Here is an 18,263-nt window from a genome sequence, read left to right on the forward strand (position 1 = left end):
CAGGAATTCAGGCATAGGCTCAGTTGGGCAATTCTTTTGTTCTATGTGGAGTCTACAGAGGTCACTTGGTGGGAGTCAACTGATGAATAGACTAGTACTGAGGGTACAAGATGGCTTTACTTACAAGTCTGGTGCCTTGGCTGGAAGATTAGGCTCAGCCGGGCATGTTGACTATAACGCATATAGACGTGGCCTTTCCAGCATCATGGCCTCAAGGTAGTCAAACTTCTAAGGTGACTCAGGATCACCAGAGTGAGTGCTCCTTTAAAGGGCTGAGTAGAAGCTGCATGGATTCTTATGACTTGACCTTGGAAATCCTAGAATTTCACTTTTCCTACATTCTATTGGTCAAGCAAGTCACCAAGGCAAGCTCAGATTAAAAGAGAATGGAATTAGACGCCACCTTTTAATCAGAACAGTAGCAAAGAATATGAAACCATCTTTATTCTGCCACGCAAGATTGTCCTAAGACCTAGGCAAGCAAAGTCCCTGGCCCAGGTTCTTGGCCTCAGGGGGGGTCCCTCACTTTGGAGTGCTATTTTAAATTTTTTCTAAGTCCTCCTTAAGTGGCTGGGATCATTCTAGTCTGCTTCTCTAGGGTTGGGTCTTACTTGTATTCCTCCCCCCAGTATCTGTGCCTGGTAATAGTAGGTACTCATTAATAAACAAATATTGGAATACATGGGAAAATAATGTTAGAGAAAGAATGTACATGGGTGGACAGTCTTTTGGGACACAAAACTGGGTGGGATCCAGGATACAGGAAAAGAGAAGCATCAACTTGTCAAAGGAAGAGGAACATCTCCTCCCTTGAGGGGAACTGCAGATAAGCCTGGGAGGATGGAAACGGATTAGGTCCACGTGGAAAGGCCAAAGTGTCCAAATCCTTCAAGTACTAACTCAAATGCTGCCTCCAACATTGTCTTTCCTGAATCTCCCACTGGAGCCAACTTTATCTCGCTCAGACTCTTTAGACTTTCTACCTTGTAGGTGTTTATTTGTACACATACATTTCCTTTCCTATACCGAGGCCGCTTTGAGCGCAATAAGAACAGGTTTCCTCCAGAGCACATGCGATACATGGTACCATTCATTCACTCTGGGTTTGTTAGATGGATAAATGGGGTGGGGGACGATGGTGCAAGGAGATGCTTGCACCAGACACCCTAACGAAGAGCGAAATCTCCAGACCCATAATTAAACAGTTTAACGCTACGCCAACCAGGAACCCTCCTAGCCCTCCTCCAGCAAAGAAAAGCTGCTGTCCCACAGCCTCCAATATTGCTCTGAGGACCCCACGTCGGTACCCTGAGACTGCCCTTACCGATGCCTGACTCAATGCTGGAGACAGCCTCCGGCCAAAACCCGTCCTTCCTCGTTCCCCATCTGAGGCAGAACCTCTGACTATATTTAGCCTTCTTCTCCAGGGCTCTTTACTCGTTCCCCTTCTCCTTTCTCGTAGCCATCACCAGGAGGGCGCGCGTTGGGGAAGCCCTAGCCGGCAGGGGCGGGAGGGCCCTGCGACCGGAAGCCGGGATCCGGAAGCCGGAAGGGGGGCTGTGAGGACGTGTTCCGTGGAAGCCAGAGCGGGACCCGGCGGGGCCGGAAACATGGAGCCGCTGTACCAGCAAACGCACAAGTGAGGGACGCGTCGGGCACGGGCTGGGGCGAAGCCAGGCTTGGCGAGGTCTGCCCCCCGGGCTGGGGCCTCGGGCGTCCGCCAGTATGGAGGCCGAGTCCTTCCGCCCGGGCACTGCCGGGAGGAGCAGCTCGGAAGTGCTCAATCGTTGGCGGGATGCCCGGGTCAGCGGAGGCCAGAGGGTCCGACCTGGTGCCCGGGGACATTGGGCCGAACGCCTCCGGGGATCTTCGAGGCCTTGACTACCTGCTGAGTAGACTAGGTGAAGGGAAAGTCTCACTTTGTCCAGCACCTGCCAACACTATGGTCCGAATTGGTAGAGCTGGTGGGGACTCAGGGCCCCTGCACAGAGGCGTTTGCTGTGTAGTTGGAGAGTCAGGGCTTGTACGAAAAAAGTCTAACGTGTGGCACGATGAGATGGAAGGTAAATGAGCAGTACCAACAGGATCTCCTTAAGTAATTTAGAAGGATCCATCACTGATTTAAGGTCTTCAGGAAAAGTTTAATAGCTCACAGCTCCTAAATGGTGTCAGTCTCTACTCTTTATTGACTCAAATCTTGTTTCTTCTTCACTGTAACTTTTTTCCATTATTCTGATTTTGGTTTATACTAAAGACCGTATTTTTATGATACAAAGAAATTACTCAGATAGCATTCAGTATGATTACAGTACATGTTATTCATATCTGGTTACAGGTTACCTTTAAGGAAATTGAATTTTGGTTTAGCTTCTCATAATTTAAATTCCTTGGTAGTGTCCTTTATTCATATTGTCCTGCATTTTTGGAACTTGCTGACATGTGTAATTGAATATAGAAATAAGATCACACCTATCCTATTTGGGGAGAAAATGTTTTTATGATTTATCTTTTACTGTGGTCAAACATGCATAACATACAATTTACCATTTTAAAGTTAACCATTTAAATTTTAACTAAATTACCAGTATCATATACTTTGCCATTTAAAATTTTTTTTATTTCTAAGTGTGCAGTTCAGTGACATCAAGTACATTCACAGTTAATGTTGTGTAGCCATCAACATTATCCATTTCCAGAGCTTTTTCATTATCCCAAACAGAAACTCATGTACCCATATAGGCAGTGCCTCCCCATTCCTCCCCAAGTCCCTGGTAACCTGTTCTACTTTCTGTTTCTGAATTTACCTATTCTAGATATCTCCTATAAGTCGAATAATATAATATTTGTCCATTTGTGTCTGGCTTATTTTCATTTAGCCTAATGTTTCCAAGATTCATCTATGTCATAGCATGTATCAGAATATCGTTCCTTTTTATGGCCGAATGATACTCTTCTGTGGACACACACACCACATTTTGTTATCCATCCATCTATTGATGGACACTTGGGTTGTTTCCACCTTTCGGCTGTTGTGAATAATACTGCTGAGAACATTGGTGTACAAATATCTCTGAATCTCTGTTTTCAGTTTTTGGGGAGTGTATACCTATACCTGTCCTCTTCTAACTTTCAAATTTATGTTGTAGTTTTGTGCTGATGAAAACACTTACATTCACACCCCCAGGGCCTGGGAAAGAAAGAAAATGGGGACCCACCTCTCTAATGAATTCACAACAAAAGAAATACTTTGGAGCATTAGAATAAGAGGAAGATGATCCTCTAATTGGTTCATTTTCTAAGTTTATGTTTCATTTTCATTTATGTTTCATTAAGTTACTGAAAATGTTTCATTTTCTACTTTTCTCTCTACTTTGTTGATTAAGCATTTGGTTTGGGTGGGTGAATATGTAGAGCCTACTTTGTAATAGTGTTGAAATGACAGAATTGGTCTTATACTGGGGAGCCCTATTTGCATATAAAAATTATAGGAAGGAACTTTAAAAACTAGATCGGTGAGTGAGTTAGGAAAGGAATGAAACAGTTGGAAAAGGAACTTTAAAAACTAGATCTTTGAGTCAGTTGGAAAAACATGGAATTACGCTCACGTTTCTAAGAAAGGGCAGATCTTTTACAATAATAAGGCTCAGTGGACTTGAGTAGTGCTTTGAAGTTAATCTGGGATGTACAGTCTCATCTGGTTAATTTGAATAATTTTGTTCACAGAGTCTCAATCTACCTGTTATTAGTGCAGCAGGTAGCTGATCACAGAGTAAACTAGGAAGCTCAAGTCTATGTAAACTTAGAGAAGGAATACTAAACGGTGTCCCAAACAAGATTTGTGGAGTGTAGATGAATTACTTACCTCTGCAGACCTCCGACCACCTACCCTCAAACTCTATAGCCCCTTAGACTGTATAGCAGAGCTCGTCAACTTTTTCTGTCAAGGGCCAGATAGTAAATATTTCAGGTCTTACAGGCTGTACAGTCTCTGTGGCAGCTATTCAACTGTGCTGTTCTAGTGCGCAAGCAGCCGTAAGGCAATATGTAAACAAATGGATGTGACTGTATTCCAGTAAAACTTTATTTACAAAAACAGACAAGGGGCAAGATTTGGCCAACTGCTGCTAGGCCTTCTGCTATGCAGTCATTCATTCATTCAGTGAATGTTTATTGAGCACCTGCTGTGTGTCAGGCACCATTCCCAGTGCTGATGGTACAGCCCTGCCCTCAGGGAGTTTACCGTGTTTCATGCTGCAGTATATTCTGATCTGCCTCCTTTCCCCTCAAGGACTGAACCAGGACTGGGGATTCTGGTTCTGGACCTCTTCACATTGTTTTCCTCATCTATAAAATAAAAGCTTGGGGCTGATTAAACTGTAAGGCTCCTTTGAGCTCCATAGTGCTGGTGATTGAGTGTCTTTAAAAGGAAACACTGAATCCTGTGCACATCAGCAGTTAACTTTTGCAATCGCAGAAATTAATGATTGCAGCTGAATTGGCACAACAGAAACTGAACATATTTTACAGGAACTTTGAACCCAATTTGTAGTTATCTCTCGCCACGTCCCTGAAAGTACGTTGAAATTAGATCAACATTTTAGTGTGTATCTTGAAAACGCCTGAACTACCTGAACAATGAATGGGAAAAAAAAAAAAAAGATGAAAAACATGTTAAACATTTTGCACTTAAATAATACTATGTTGGGATGAACTTTATAGAGGAGCTAATAGCCAGGCTTCTATTTTTGAGATCCCAGTGCTTGGAAAGGTGCCCATATTTGTCCAGGATCATTCAGTGCCCTGGACCTTATTATCACTAGAGATTCTGATTCAATAGGTTTGGAGCACAAGAAGCTCTATTTTTAACAAGCTCTCCAGGTGATTTTGATGAACAGCTGGGTTTAAAGACTGTTACCTTATCTCAAGACCAGTTTTTCCTTTTTTTGATTTTGCCTTCTGATGAGAGGCTAAATATAGTAGAGGCAAAGTGGGTGAGGTGAAAATGCCCAGATGGTTCCCACTACTTTTAAGTAAAGCTGAGTAAAAACAACATGCTTCTGTATGCTGCCGTGTGGGTTACGCAGCAGTTTCAAATTGCATTTGGATCTACGACCCTTTAAGTAAATATGATTATCAGTACCCTGTTTTACAGTTGAGGGCACTGAGGCACCAAGGAATTAAATGACTTGTTTAGTGTCCCTCAGCTACTGCCTAGTGGAACTAGAACTTCAACTCAGACCTTTTAACTCCAAAATCCTGTTTCTTGCTCAGGTTGGTCAGAGGCAGCAGGGGTGCAGAGTGAGTGTGTATAATGGGTGTGGGGAAGTTCCATGGACTTTTAAAAAGCAGTTCTGTTTTAAAATTCTTCCTAGATCTTCTACAGACTTTTTAAAAAAATTTTTTTTATTTTCAGAATTTTTTAAAAATCAGCAACCCTTGCTTATTTGCTACTAGGTCTCTGCTTGGTTATGTTTTCACCCAAGCCCACCCTGGACCCCATGCTAGGCAGGACTAGGACTTTTGATTTCTAGTGTCCACACTCCCAAGTCATACTTATGTAGCAGCTGTTCTTTATTGGCTTCAAATATGTTGTCTGAATTCCCAGTTCAGTATAAAGCAGATTTGCCACTTGGCACATAGTAGTTCCCACCATGCCATTCATACTTACTTTGTTGTTTTGCATTTATTTCCTCTCGGGCATGATGTATAGAGATTGTATCACTGTATTGGCTCTATCTCTTCCAGTTCATTCAAAGCAAATGGAGATTGGATGGAAAAAGTCAGTAATGTTTCCCTGCAATTTAAGGTTTATCCATTTTAGCTTAGACAACAGTAAAAGCCAGCTGAAGAATGGTTATAGGGTTTTATGGGTATTTGCATCGTCTCTCCTGCTGCCATCGTAGAATTTAAGAGTTGAAAGCGACTGGCAAGATCTTCCATTCCAACTCACTTTGGAATGACCCTGTATAAAACCCGAGACAGTTCATGTTCTCTGTGTTTAAACATGCCGGAGCTCTTTTTTTTTTTCTTGTTTTTGAAGAGAGAGTTTGTTCTCATTTTTCCCCCTCTGTTGAGCTGAAATCTGTTGTGTTGAAATTTGTACCTTTTGAATCTGGGTCTCCCTTAGGGAGCAGCAACAGAGGACAAGCCCCCCGCCTCTTCCTGTGTGTCAGCTCTATGTACAGGAAGAACCCATTCTGCCCCATTTTAGTTTACTTTTTGCTTTTTTCTTTTAATTTATTTTTTAAATTTTTTTTGGAGTATAGATTCTTTACAATGTTGTGTGTTTTTTATTTTCTCAGAGGATTATCTCACTAGCTCTTTTGACCATTCCTCGTCATAACTTGACTTCTAGACTTTCCCAGTCATCCTGTTCATCTTCCATTGGGGGAAACCTTCCTTTAATTGGTTGGGTTCCTTTAGCAGATGATTCCCCAAATTGAACGCCATTCTGTATTGTGCATTTGACTTTTTAAAAAAAATCCTGTCAAAATGCTTTTTATCATTGACAAAGTCGTCTTACTACTTTAGCCTAAATGAAAAAAATTTTTTTAAGAACTTTTATTGAGATATAATAGACATACAGTAAACTGCATATATTTAAAGTGTACAGTTTGGTAGTTTTTCCTTATTAGTAATATATATATGGCAATCCCAGTCATGAAAAATGTTAATATTTGTTTTGTGCTACAATATCCTAACCACTCACTAGAGCACAGAATCACGTGCAAATTTCATAAATGTAAGTGGATTTTTAAAAAATACTGAACAAAACACAGAGCCAAAGGCAGTCAGTCCTATGGTGGAACCTGGAAATCTTCCCCAGGATCCCTTGGGTACCATTGTTTTCCCTGCCATAAATCCCTCATCCTTAAAGTTTAAAATATTCATGAATCTAATGGGAGAGATGTGATGTCATTATTTTTAATTTGCATTTTCCTGATTACTAGAAGAGTGTCTCTTCATATGTTTATTGGCCACTTGGGTTTCCTTTTCTGTCAGTTGCTCTTTGTCCGTTTAAAACATTGCTTTGTTTGACTTTTCCGATTGATTTGTAGCAGTTCCTTATACAATCTGGACACTATTCCTTTGTTATCTGCTGCAGGTATCTTCCAGTCTATGCCTGTCTTTTTGTTTTTTAATTGTGCCTTTGGTGTAAAAATGTTTTTGTTTTAACGTAGCCAGATCTATCCATCTGTTCTTTTGTGGTTTGTGGGGTTTTGGGGGTAGTTTTGGGTTTTGTCTTGTTTGAGAAATCCTTCTTTAACTTGAAGTCATAATATGCGCACCTATATTTTCTTCAGAAAGTTTTACAGCCTCACTTTTTACATTTAGGCTTTAAACCCTCTTGAGTTTATCTTTGTGTACTATTACATGAGGTGTCTTTTCCGTGTGGGTAACGAACTGAGACATCAGACATTTATTGTAGTCCATTCTCTTCCCACTGCCATTAGAGATTCACCTCACTGCCCAGGTCCAGGCCTTCAGGAAGGTCCTGGTGCTCTTTTCCGTCTTGGCGTTGCCCTTCAGTCCTCTCTAGCTGTTTTCACAGCTGCCCTGATCCAGATGTTGGTTTCTTCAAGCTGCCTTCCTACACCTGCCTCTATATCTCCACATGCCTCCATCCTGAGGCATCCGGACTTATCTTCCCGAAGTAGCCATCTGGTCTCTCAGGCTCTAGGAGTGATTTCTAGCTGCCTCTCGGGACTGTGGGTCTCGCCCAGGAGCGCTCTGAGAGTCGTGAGAGAGCTGCGCTTGCTTCTGGGGCCATGGGTCTTGTTTCGGGACCACGGGGACACCCTGGAAAAGACTAGAGGCAAGTTCAAACCAAGTTTGGGCTCCTGGCTTGCATTGGTGAATTGGGGGTCACAGTTTGCAGTGCTCATGGTAGAGGATGGTTGCTGACCTTTCCCTCAAGGGCTGATGATGCTAGACCAGCTCACAGGCTCCTCTCATGTGGCTCTTGCATGGAGAGACCAGGAGCACCAGGAGGTGGTTGTTGGGGTAGGGTAAACAATATCCCCAGGACTGATCACAGAGGACGGCTTGGGAGGGCTCAGAGGGTGACCTTGCCCAAGCCCAGGGTACCTCCAAAAAATGCTCTGGGGCCTGGTGTCGGGACCACGCCAGAGGTCCTGGGTACAGTGTTGCATTTCCAAATGAGATGACAGTTGCCTCGGATTGCCAGGGAACGATGTTTACCAAACAGGAGATCCCTATCTTTCAGGGCCTCCTTCTGATGGTTTCCTCCAGCTAATCCGCCTCATCCCCTTCTCCCCTCTGACCCCAGCCCTCAGGCAGGCCGGCCTGCTGGTAACCCACGTGACATGCCTGGCAGGCTTTTTTGCACATCATTTTCGCCACATCTTCCTTCACAAAAGCATGTCTCTCTTCTTCAAAATGATGTTGAGAACTCCCTTCACCCACAGAGCTTTGCCCAGCTCACTCTTCTCTTCCCTTGCCTTTGCTTAGCACCGCTGTGCGTAGCTCCTCAGCTTTCTTTTTGTTTACACTTCTGTGTGTTAGTGTTCTCTTAGATCTTCTTGGGACTTTTCGTGTCTTTCTGGCCTGTCGTTCCTAATTGCACTGTTTCTCAGGGACAAGGATTATATCTCTCTTGCCCTTTGACTCTCCCTAGTACAGACCAGTGCTCAGCACATTGGGTCAAAGAACAGAGAGTGGGATTGGCTGGGTCCAGATTGAGCTTTATCACTTGGTGTGTGACCTTGAACAAGTTACATGCCCTTTGTGGGCTTCGGTTGTCTTATTTACAAAATGAGGAGGATGATAGTACTTCCCTCGGAGGGTTATGGACTTAGCAGGACGTCTCGGATGCAGTGAGCACTCACTACATGCTGCCTGTCAGTATTACTATTAATATTAATGTGAAAATATTAGAAACCATGCCAGAACGTGTGACCCAAAGTGCCACATACACATTTTACAGTTCAGCGATGCTGTCCATTTCAATCAGTTAGATGTTGGCAGTAGAAAAATTGTCTTTCCCGATGAAGCGCTGTTGATTACTCCTGTCTCACTCATTTCCTCCCTCTTCCTTTGATAGGCAGGTCCACGAGATCCAGTCTCACATGGGACGCCTGGAGACGGCAGACACGCAGTCTCTGCACTGTGAGTAATTAACTGTGGAGACCAGAGTCCCTTCTCTGATGACACGGTGCTAATGGGCTGGGTTTCCTGACTGCGTTTCTGCCTCAGGGGCTTAATGATTCAGCGTGGAATGAGTTCTGTCGTTAGGGTGGACAGAAAAGCCCTGTGGCCAAGGCGCCGATTTCCCTGATTGTGCCCTCCGGAATCCCACCAGTCTTATCCCCCATTACCCCTCCACTCAACCCGACGTGGCCCTATGGGGATGGAAGTCCTTTCCTCCATCTGTCTTAATCTAATCACCTAGTCCGTAGAGGAATGTAGTCCATTAAAATTCAGAGATGTTTAACTGGAATTGGTCATTTCTTCTGAGCTGAGACCTGTGGCTTTTTAGGAGGATTATTCAGAAACGACGAGCAACAGTAATTAGTTTAGTTCCCACACCGTGGTTTCTTTTGAGAAGAGTGTTGCGTTTTGTGTTTTCGTTTCTTCTCTATTGTAAGTGAAGGTCCACTTTCTGAGTCTGTCACGCAGACACAGCTGGTCCCCCTCCCCCCCCCCCCCACCCCAGACACTGTCTCCTCCTCTGACTCCTCAGCTGGCGCCTTGGCCGTCTCTCCTGCTCTCTCACGTCTGCTTTGTGCAGCTCCAGGGCACCTCTTCTCTTGGTGCTGTGCCCCACCTTGTCCTCAGCTGTGTTTGTTAGCTGTGGGCTACCCTAGGAAGGTGACATTTCTGTCTCTCCTGTCCTTTCTTTAGTGGGCAAGAGGCAATCTGGATGCCTTTTCTGCGCACAGTTTCACTTCTGTCTGTTGACTTTGTTTGCCTTCCCAGCAATCTCATTGGTACTTGATTAGAAGTGGAAAAGAGGTCATTTTGACCGTTTATCAAAAGGGATAAGGAAAATGACTGTATTTATCATATCGTTACTCTGTGGATTCTTTCCTGGGCCTTTCCTATTGATATTTGGTCTATTCTGGGGACTCCAACATCAGTCTGCCCATTCTTAAGGGAACTCTTCTCTATGTTTCATGTACTAATCTTTCCCTTTGCGCTTTTTTTTTGGAAACCTCATTATGTTCTGTAGGGAGTTCAATTGGCAGTCTTTTTACTTGATATTTATAACCCATATCTGAGAATAATCTCAAAGGAAAAGAGGCCTCGTTCTGTATCAGAAAATACTACATTTTGCCTAAAATATTTATTTGGACAATCTTTAAATGTTCATTTTATTTTCTAAAGGTGGAAATTTATTTCTACAGATTTATCTTCAGCTTTTTAAAAAATTGGCATTGTTATGGCATTAACAGTGCTCTCTCTATATATACATATATATATATATATATATTTATTGAAACAACATTTACAAAGTTACTTAGTGTAACTTGAATTCCCCACCCTGGTCATCATTAGTGTATGCATTTTTCTCCTTTTGAAATACATATTTTTGAGTTTATTTGATATAGAAAAAAGATATGTTTGATTTATCATTCTAATTTAAGTTCACTATCTCTTTTCCAGCAATTATTCTTTTTTCTCTTTTGTGCAGTAGTAGAAAACGAAATCCAAGCAAGCATAGACCAGATATTCAGCCATCTAGAGCGTCTGGAGATTTTGTCCAGCAAGGAACCCCCGAACAAAAGACAGAACGCCAAACTGTGAGTGCTCTGACACCCCAGACCTGTCGCAGCAGGCCTTTCTCCCCAGGGAGGCCATCGAATATTCTGAAAATCCACACATTGACACTGAGACTTTGCAAAGATAAAGTCCCATAAAGAGCCCAATTCTGCTTGAGTGACACTCCCTCAGAACAAGAGCTGTGTGTTGTACAGCATGGGGGATATAGCCAATATTTTATAATAGCTATAAGTGGAGTATAACCTTTAAAACTTGTGAATCACCGTATTGTACACCTGTAACTTATATAATATTGTACGTCAAGTACACTTCAATTAAAAAAAAAGGGGAAAAAAGGAATAAAAAGCCTGTGAGGTTAGCAGCTCAGAATCCTTGTGTCTCCTTTCCTTGGTATCATTTTGAAATTTTGCCCCCAGCACAGTTTTTCTGACCAGACCCACAGCCACTTGAAACCTAATGCTACTGGGAGTTTCACTCTGCTCTTTGGTTCCCACTACATTCTTGGGTTGAGATATCTTGCTCTTAATCACTCCAATCAGTATATTTATAATGAAATACTGATCTAATGTTTGATACACTCCCATGAAATTAAAATGAAACCACCGTCACTACCTCCACCCCAGCCCCTGCTTCCAAAAGTTTTATGAAACTTCATTGATGCTTTACTCCAAAGATGCCCTTGGGCTTCTTCCAGGAGAGCGATATAATCCCTAGAAGGTCAGGAAGAGGTCATTGAACCTGCTTCCTGTCACCTGTTCCCTGTCACGCATCCAGAATCAGAGACCAGCAGATATTTAAGTAAAGCTGCTGGAATCTCGTGTGCTGCCATCATGTTCTAACCACAAGCGCCTTCTCTACTTTCAACATCATTGATCGAAATCAGATATTTGCAGGGGTGGATAGCATGGAGTGGTGTAGGGGGAGGTAAGGAAATGCCCTCTTTCCTGAAGACAGAGTCTGGCTACCTCCAATCATGCTGCTCTGACTCCTGGAATTTAATCTCTGTATCAATTCTAGTCGTGTGGACCAGTTAAAGTATGATGTCCAGCACCTGCAGACTGCTCTCCGAAACTTCCAGCATCGGCGATACGCAAGGGAGCAGCAGGAGAGACAGCGAGAAGAGCTCCTGTCCCGCACCTTCACCACTAACGTAAGCCAGGTGCCTGGGCGGGGCCTGCAGGAACGCGACAGCTTGTGGAGTGCAGCTCAGGGCTCTGAGCGTAGGTCTTTTAGGAGGTGTCTGAAGCAGGTGATCAGACAGGAGGAGAGCAACTGGAAGTGATGGCCAACTTTGTGCGTTGCCACAGAGACTAGACCTAAACAGGGAATCTCTTTTTCCTCTTCACAAAGACCTGAAGAGGAAGCCGTTAAATTGAGGGAATGGGCAGTGGTGAAAATTACCTGGTTTGACTGGTCCGATGAAGAGAGGTGGACGTTCACATGGTGGGAATGTTTTCCTGAACAGATCGAGACAGATGATTAGAACTTAATGCTATTTGTAGTGAGGGCAGCTTTTCAAAGCTGCCTTCAGGCAGTTGCCATTGTGCTGTGTGTGTGTGTGGTTCCAGTGTCAGATGTATTAAAATGTTTTTGCCTCTAGTCTGAGTGGTAATTTTGAGGGATTTGTTAACAGATATTTCGTTTTAGCGGGATTGCTTGATTTGAGCCCGTGTGAAAGTGGCCTGTTGGTTTGCATGTTTGATTTCTTAGAACACCCTTGTCCCTATCCTTTGGTCTCAGTAGGATCATTTCCCGCACATGGCTGTAGAACATACTGGCCTTTTTCGTGTCCTGCATAATGTATTCCACCAAATAAGGTGGGTCTTTGGGGGAGGTGGTTGTTTGTTTTGTTTGTTTTTACATAGGGGTTTATTCTCTAGCTTTCTCTAGTCTTAGCTTTCTAAGCCAGTCCTCGGAATTCAAATCAGTTCCCACTTTGCAGATGTGTAACTCTCTTTGCTGTGTCTACACGTGCAGTAAATTTCCCCAGGTGCTTCAGAATATGCCTATGTAGTTTGGTTTCTAAGTCAAGTACTAATGATTAACAATTGAGAAGTTCAGTGAAGATGTATTGGTGGTATAGTGGTAAGCGGAGCCGCCTTTCAAAAGAGTAGGGGGCTATACGACACACTAAAAGGTGGTGCGTGGGCTTGCAGTGGCTGTGGCAATGGTTATTCCAGCCATTTTAGGCCAGGGGTGATGGCTCAGAATTATTTTGTTCTCCAGCCTAGTGTGATGCTGTGCGTACGGTGGGCCCTTAATAAAAATTGACTGGCCGGATGAACCTCTTCCTGGTCTTTGTACGACCGGGAGTTTTAATACATTTTTCTGAGAGATAACAGCTCATCAGCCCATCAGCTGTACCTTTTCGGATGGGAGGGTAAGAAAGATTTGCATTTAAAAGGCATTCAATAAATGTTTGTCAAATAAATGAAGTCTCTGATACATTCAAACACTGGAGTGTTGACCCACCAAGCATCGGCTCCTGCAGAACGCCATTTAAGGTGCTGAGAGTAAAGCGTGTTTCCGTTAAAAACCATGACTCCTGCCTGTGAGAAACTCCCATGTTAGCAGGGGGGGATTGAAAACATATACCTGAAAAATGATAGTGAACTTGAGCAGCAAAGAAAAGGTGATTTAACCTCTTCATGGCGATGCTGGAAAGTGGTAGAAGCAGCGCTGCTTGGCAGAAGGGTTTGTCGTGGTCAGGAGGCGGGAGAGAGGATGGTGCTGTGGCTGGTCGTGCCCTACTCCTGTGTGCTTCCTGCTTGCTGTGTGAAAGGAGAGGCCTGGGATTGGTCTTGGCACTTCTCCCTAGCGGGTGGGTGAGAGGGCAGGCTCTGCACCCAGCGCTGCGATTTGTGCCCCACGGGACGTCTTACCAGCCCCGCGTGGTCTGGGACAAGTCCTTCCCCTCGCTGGGCCTCCATTTCTTCATCTCAAATGGGGATAATCTCATCACTGCTGCAGAAAGTTAGAGTGAGGATCAAGTGAGCTTAGGGTGAAGAGCATGCAAAATGGAAAGCACTTGATCAGTATTAGGTTTTTCTCTTTTCATTTCTTTACAGACTTTTCTTCTCTGCTGAGGTGAATAGTCCATCGTGACCAGCGTTAGGCCTTTACTAGAAAACAGTCTCTTCTCTCCTTAGTCAGTCTGTCTAATCGGAGGGATAAGCTGTAGATAAAATAGCCAGAGGACAAAAGCAAACCTTTAACACTGCATTGAGGGGAAGCCAAGTAAAGGAACATTTGGAATAAGCTAGGTTAGTGAGGAGTCTGAGAAAGCCTTTAGGAGAAGCTCAGCGAGGTCTTAAAAAGAATAGAGTTTTTTCCTAAGTTGGAATGATACGGAGGCAGGGATGAACAAAACTTGTGTGGGGGAAACCCATTTGCAGAGTGTTAAGTCTGAGAATTCTCTTTCCTCTGAGTGAACAGAGGCTGCCCTAGATCTTTGCTTTGCTTTGCTTTTTCTTCTCTGTTAAGTTCTTGCACCATTCCCTCTGGCTGTTCTTCCAACTTGTCCTTGGCCAAGAGGCAGAGAAGTCAGATGCGGTGGGACCCTAAGAGCTGGCCAGCAAGCAAAGTTAATCAAGTGCCTGCATTTCTTTCACAGGACTCTGACACCACCATACCAATGGATGAATCGCTGCAGTTTAACTCCTCCCTCCACAAAATTCACCACGGCATGGATGACCTCATTGGAGGCGGGCACAATATTCTGGATGGACTGAGGACCCAGAGACTGATCTTGAAGGTGGGGGCCCTTTGGGGAGACAGGGAGAAGGCCTTTTGTTTTGGCTTTATCCAACAGAGTGTGACCTTCATTTCCCTTTTGTATCACTGAATTGTGGGATTGTGATGGTGAGACAGAGCCTTTGAGTTTGGGATCCTTTCTGTTGGAATTGAATTATTATGGGTCCAAAAGTAGCCAAATTCCCTTTGCCAGTAGGTATTTCTTGGGGTTTGCAGTGCACCATCATGTGGCATCTCTTGGTGTCTAGGTCTTTTTCCGTTCCCTGAACTTAACATAAAGTGACTGGTGCTATGAGAGGAAGCAGTGATGGACTGGGAAATTCTGTTATAGAATCCGCTCTCGTAAGAAGGAAGACACAGCTGTACTTGGTGTCTCGTGCTCTTTTCCTGTGTGGCCCCCACAGTGGACGGCCGTATAGCCGAGACCTCTGTACTGCAGCAGCTGAAGGGCATTGCCCTGGTTGACTAGCAGCAGGTGGCTTCCAGAGCACAGGCTGGTGATCTCTGGTGACTCTTCATTCTCTCTTTAGTAACTGGTATTCCTCGAAGCCCTGCCCCGTTGGCTGAGACTCAGACTCCCTGGGAGTGGTTTACAGAAACATTACACAGTCTCTGATGTCAGTCATGAAGTTTCAGCCTCAGCCCTTTTCCTGTATCAACCCTGATGGATAATGGGGTGTGGACTGTGTCTATTATCAGGGTGTGGTCCCCTGTGAACGAAGCCCTCCCAGCCACTGAGCTGTGAGAAGCAGTCACTCGGAAGCGTGAGCTTTATCTTGGTTTTTGTTGGACAACATTGAGCCTGTCAGCTCCGCGGGACTTCAGTACATTTCTGAGCAGCGCCTGCCATCTTTACCCGAGAGAAGGTCAGACCAGCTGCGAGTAACACTTATCTCTTGCTGACGGCCACAGTGCTTCAGTTGGTCTGGAAACGTGGTCTCTGACAGCTCCATGGGTGCCCCCCTTTCAGAACAGCCACCTGCAGTAATCTCAACTGATACATGATGGTTAATCCTCCCTTTCTTTAGAAAACTGCTGGCCTCCTCCCCATATCTCAGAAAAACAATAAAACCCTTTTAGGATGAGACTCACCATGTCACACTCACGTTGACCCGGTGGGGGTCAGAGCTTATTGTTAAAGCCCGTGTCCGCTTCCTTCTGAAGTCTGGTGTCACTGAGGAGTCCAGGCACCTTCTGCCCCACACTGTCTCCAGAGGTGAAGTGCTGGGAAGCCTGGTGGGCAGTCGGGTTGGAATGAGAGATTTCTAATTCCGTTTCCTCCATACACTGCTGTACCTGTCTTTTGTCTCTTGAGTCCCTCCACCTGCCTCCTGCCCCACTTCCATCAGGGAAGCTTCTGCCTACACCATTTGAAAGGAACATAGGAGGGAGCGTGAAGAAGCTGGGCCTTGATTTGGGGAGATTTGGGGTGGAAAATGAATAACATTTTTGAAATTTATGTTAATTTTCAAGTGATTTTCAAAGCTTGATAATCGTTGAACTTCATAGAGTGATGAAATAATCTGCTCTTTCAGAGCTAAGCAGGATCTCTAGTGAGAGTCTGGTTTTTACCATCACTGTCATTATCTCTGGTCTCTGGCAAGTTTGACCTGAGAGATCTCTCTCTGTGAGGCTTGTTAGTCTTTGGGCAAAACGTGGGTCTTGAACTCCTGTCCGTGACACCCCTCGTGTTGTTCTCACCTCTCTTGCATCTTCTCTCAGTTGCTTGTCACTATGTTCACTTAAAAAATGGATGTGGGACATTAGGCTCGAGGCCAGCAGACAAATGCAGTTGGCCGTGTGTGTGTGTACGTTGGGGTCTGCCCAGCTTTCATTTAGATTTGTTACTTCATACGAAGTTGAATGTGCTTAAAAATGAAAATTAGAAAGCAGAGAGGAAGGGCGGCCTGGGTGGTTTGGGCTGTTGGTTTAGGAATAGAATACCCTTTCAGTTTGGGCGGTGGGTGGTGACGTTTATCTGAGGGGTTTTGGTGTTGTGCTGGTCATCTGTGTTTCTGCGGTTCCTTCTTGCCCACTCACGCTGGCCCCTGTGTTGTACGCAACAGAATCCCCGAGCTTTCTGCTCTACAGAGCGCACGGGCCGATAGCAAGCATTTTAGAGCCAGAGAGCAGAGAAAGGTTTTCTTTGATGTTGCCTTTTTTTTTAATATAAAATGTTCTAATTTTAAAACTTTTTTAATGGAGGTATGATGTGTATACATATAGAGGTATACAGATCTTATTTGTACAGGTCATTGAATTTTGACAAATACATACATCCACCTTTGTCACTCACACTGCTGTCAAGACAGGGACTGTTTTCATCACCCCTGAAAGATCCCTTGTGCTCTTTCCCAGTCAGTCTACCCCTGCCCCTCACCCAGCCCCAGGCAACCACTGTTCTAATTGATTTCACCATATCTTAATTTTGACTGTTGTCGAACTTAATATAAATGTATTCATATTATGGTTTTGTGTGTGACTTCTTCCTCTCAGGAATGTTTTCCAGGCTCATTCATACTGTTACATGGTGTAATCAGGTCCTTTATATTGCCAGCAGTATCCCATTGCGCACAGAACATAAATTGTTACTCCATCCTCTGGTTGATATACACCTGGGTTGTTTCCACTTTGGGGATATTCTCCCATTTCCTTCTAGAAGTTTTATTATAGTTTTAGCTTTTATGTTTAATTCTATGAGCAAATTAATTTTTATGTATACTATGAATAAAAGGTCATTTTTTAACATACATACATATATATTGTACATACGGACATATGTGTGTGTGTGAATATGATACCCACATGGGGTACTCAGTGTATATTTGTTCCATCACATTTGTGGAAGACTTTCCTCTCCCCCTTGCTTTGCTCTGGGACCTTGACCACAACCCATCTGGCCATAGGAGCGTGATCTGTTTCTAGCTGCTGCTGCTTGTGAGCTTTTACCAAGAGACTGCTGGTGAAAGCCCCATCTCATGATGGCACTCACCCACCCTCACACAAGGAGCTGATCGTTGTTTCTCTTGCTCTTCGTGTCTGCCCCAGGGGACCCAGAAGAAGATCCTCGACGTCGCCAACGTGCTCGGCTTGTCCAACACAGTGATGCGGCTTATTGAGAAGCGGGCTTTCCAGGACAAGTACTTCATGATCGGGGGGATGCTGCTCACCTGTGTGGTCATGTTCCTTGTGGTGCAGTACCTGCCCTGAGCCAGCCGGGCCCCGCGGCGCGGAGGCGGCCCCCGGCTTGAGGGTGTGTGTGAGTGTGCGTGCGCGGACGGGGGTGGGGGCGGAAGCTGCCTCCTGAAGCGTGTGCCCACGTTAACCGTGAAGACCACTCGGCAGTAGTTGTGACCTGTAACCTGGTGGGAGTTTCAAATCTCTGTTTTTTGGGGACATCTTGGAGGGAAAACTTGTGCTACCAAGATGCGGTACTTAGGAAATGAACAAAGTACCTGTTTTCCTTCTCGCTCACTCTTACTGTCGCTGGGGGAGGACGTGATGCAGGGGAAAGGGGAGGAAGAGCGTGGCCTTGGCGATCTTGTCCTCGTAGTTGATGTGTGCCCAGGAAGGCTTTCATGGTGAGCTTCCAGACAGGACTGTTCATGCTTTGTCATCCTCCAGGCTTTCTGGCTCCTAGTAGATAGTCTGGAGCAGAAGCAAAGAGAGGAGGGGAAAGAGGCCTTCTTTTTCTGCACCCGCTATAGTAGATGGGTTCACATGCCCTTGCTACTAGCTACTCCCCCACCCCCCCTCCAAAAAAATGA

General features: G+C 44.6%; 1 protein-coding gene across 2 annotated transcripts in view; it reads left to right on the plus strand.

Moving 5' to 3' along the window:
- The first annotated feature begins 1,541 nt into the window (after window positions 1-1,541).
- The window catches only part of GOSR2 (golgi SNAP receptor complex member 2), a 33,324-nt gene continuing 16,602 nt past the window's right edge, over window positions 1,542-18,263 (plus strand). Inside the window, exons 1-6 of one of the 2 annotated variants that reach the window (XM_057714927.1) lie at window positions 1,542-1,639; window positions 9,065-9,129; window positions 10,655-10,763; window positions 11,761-11,893; window positions 14,357-14,497; window positions 17,545-17,956. In XM_057714927.1, the coding sequence (XP_057570910.1) occupies window positions 1,611-1,639; window positions 9,065-9,129; window positions 10,655-10,763; window positions 11,761-11,893; window positions 14,357-14,497; window positions 17,545-17,706 (639 nt within the window). In that variant the 5' untranslated portion in view covers window positions 1,542-1,610 and the 3' untranslated portion in view covers window positions 17,707-17,956. Of the gene's footprint in view, window positions 1,640-9,064; window positions 9,130-10,654; window positions 10,764-11,760; window positions 11,894-14,356; window positions 14,498-17,544; window positions 17,957-18,263 lie in introns of those variants that run through there. The other variant, XM_057714930.1, reaches the window with a different exon arrangement.

The sequence above is a fragment of the Hippopotamus amphibius genome, chromosome 17 (genome assembly GCF_030028045.1).
Source record: "Hippopotamus amphibius kiboko isolate mHipAmp2 chromosome 17, mHipAmp2.hap2, whole genome shotgun sequence".
NCBI lineage: Eukaryota > Metazoa > Chordata > Mammalia > Artiodactyla > Hippopotamidae > Hippopotamus > Hippopotamus amphibius.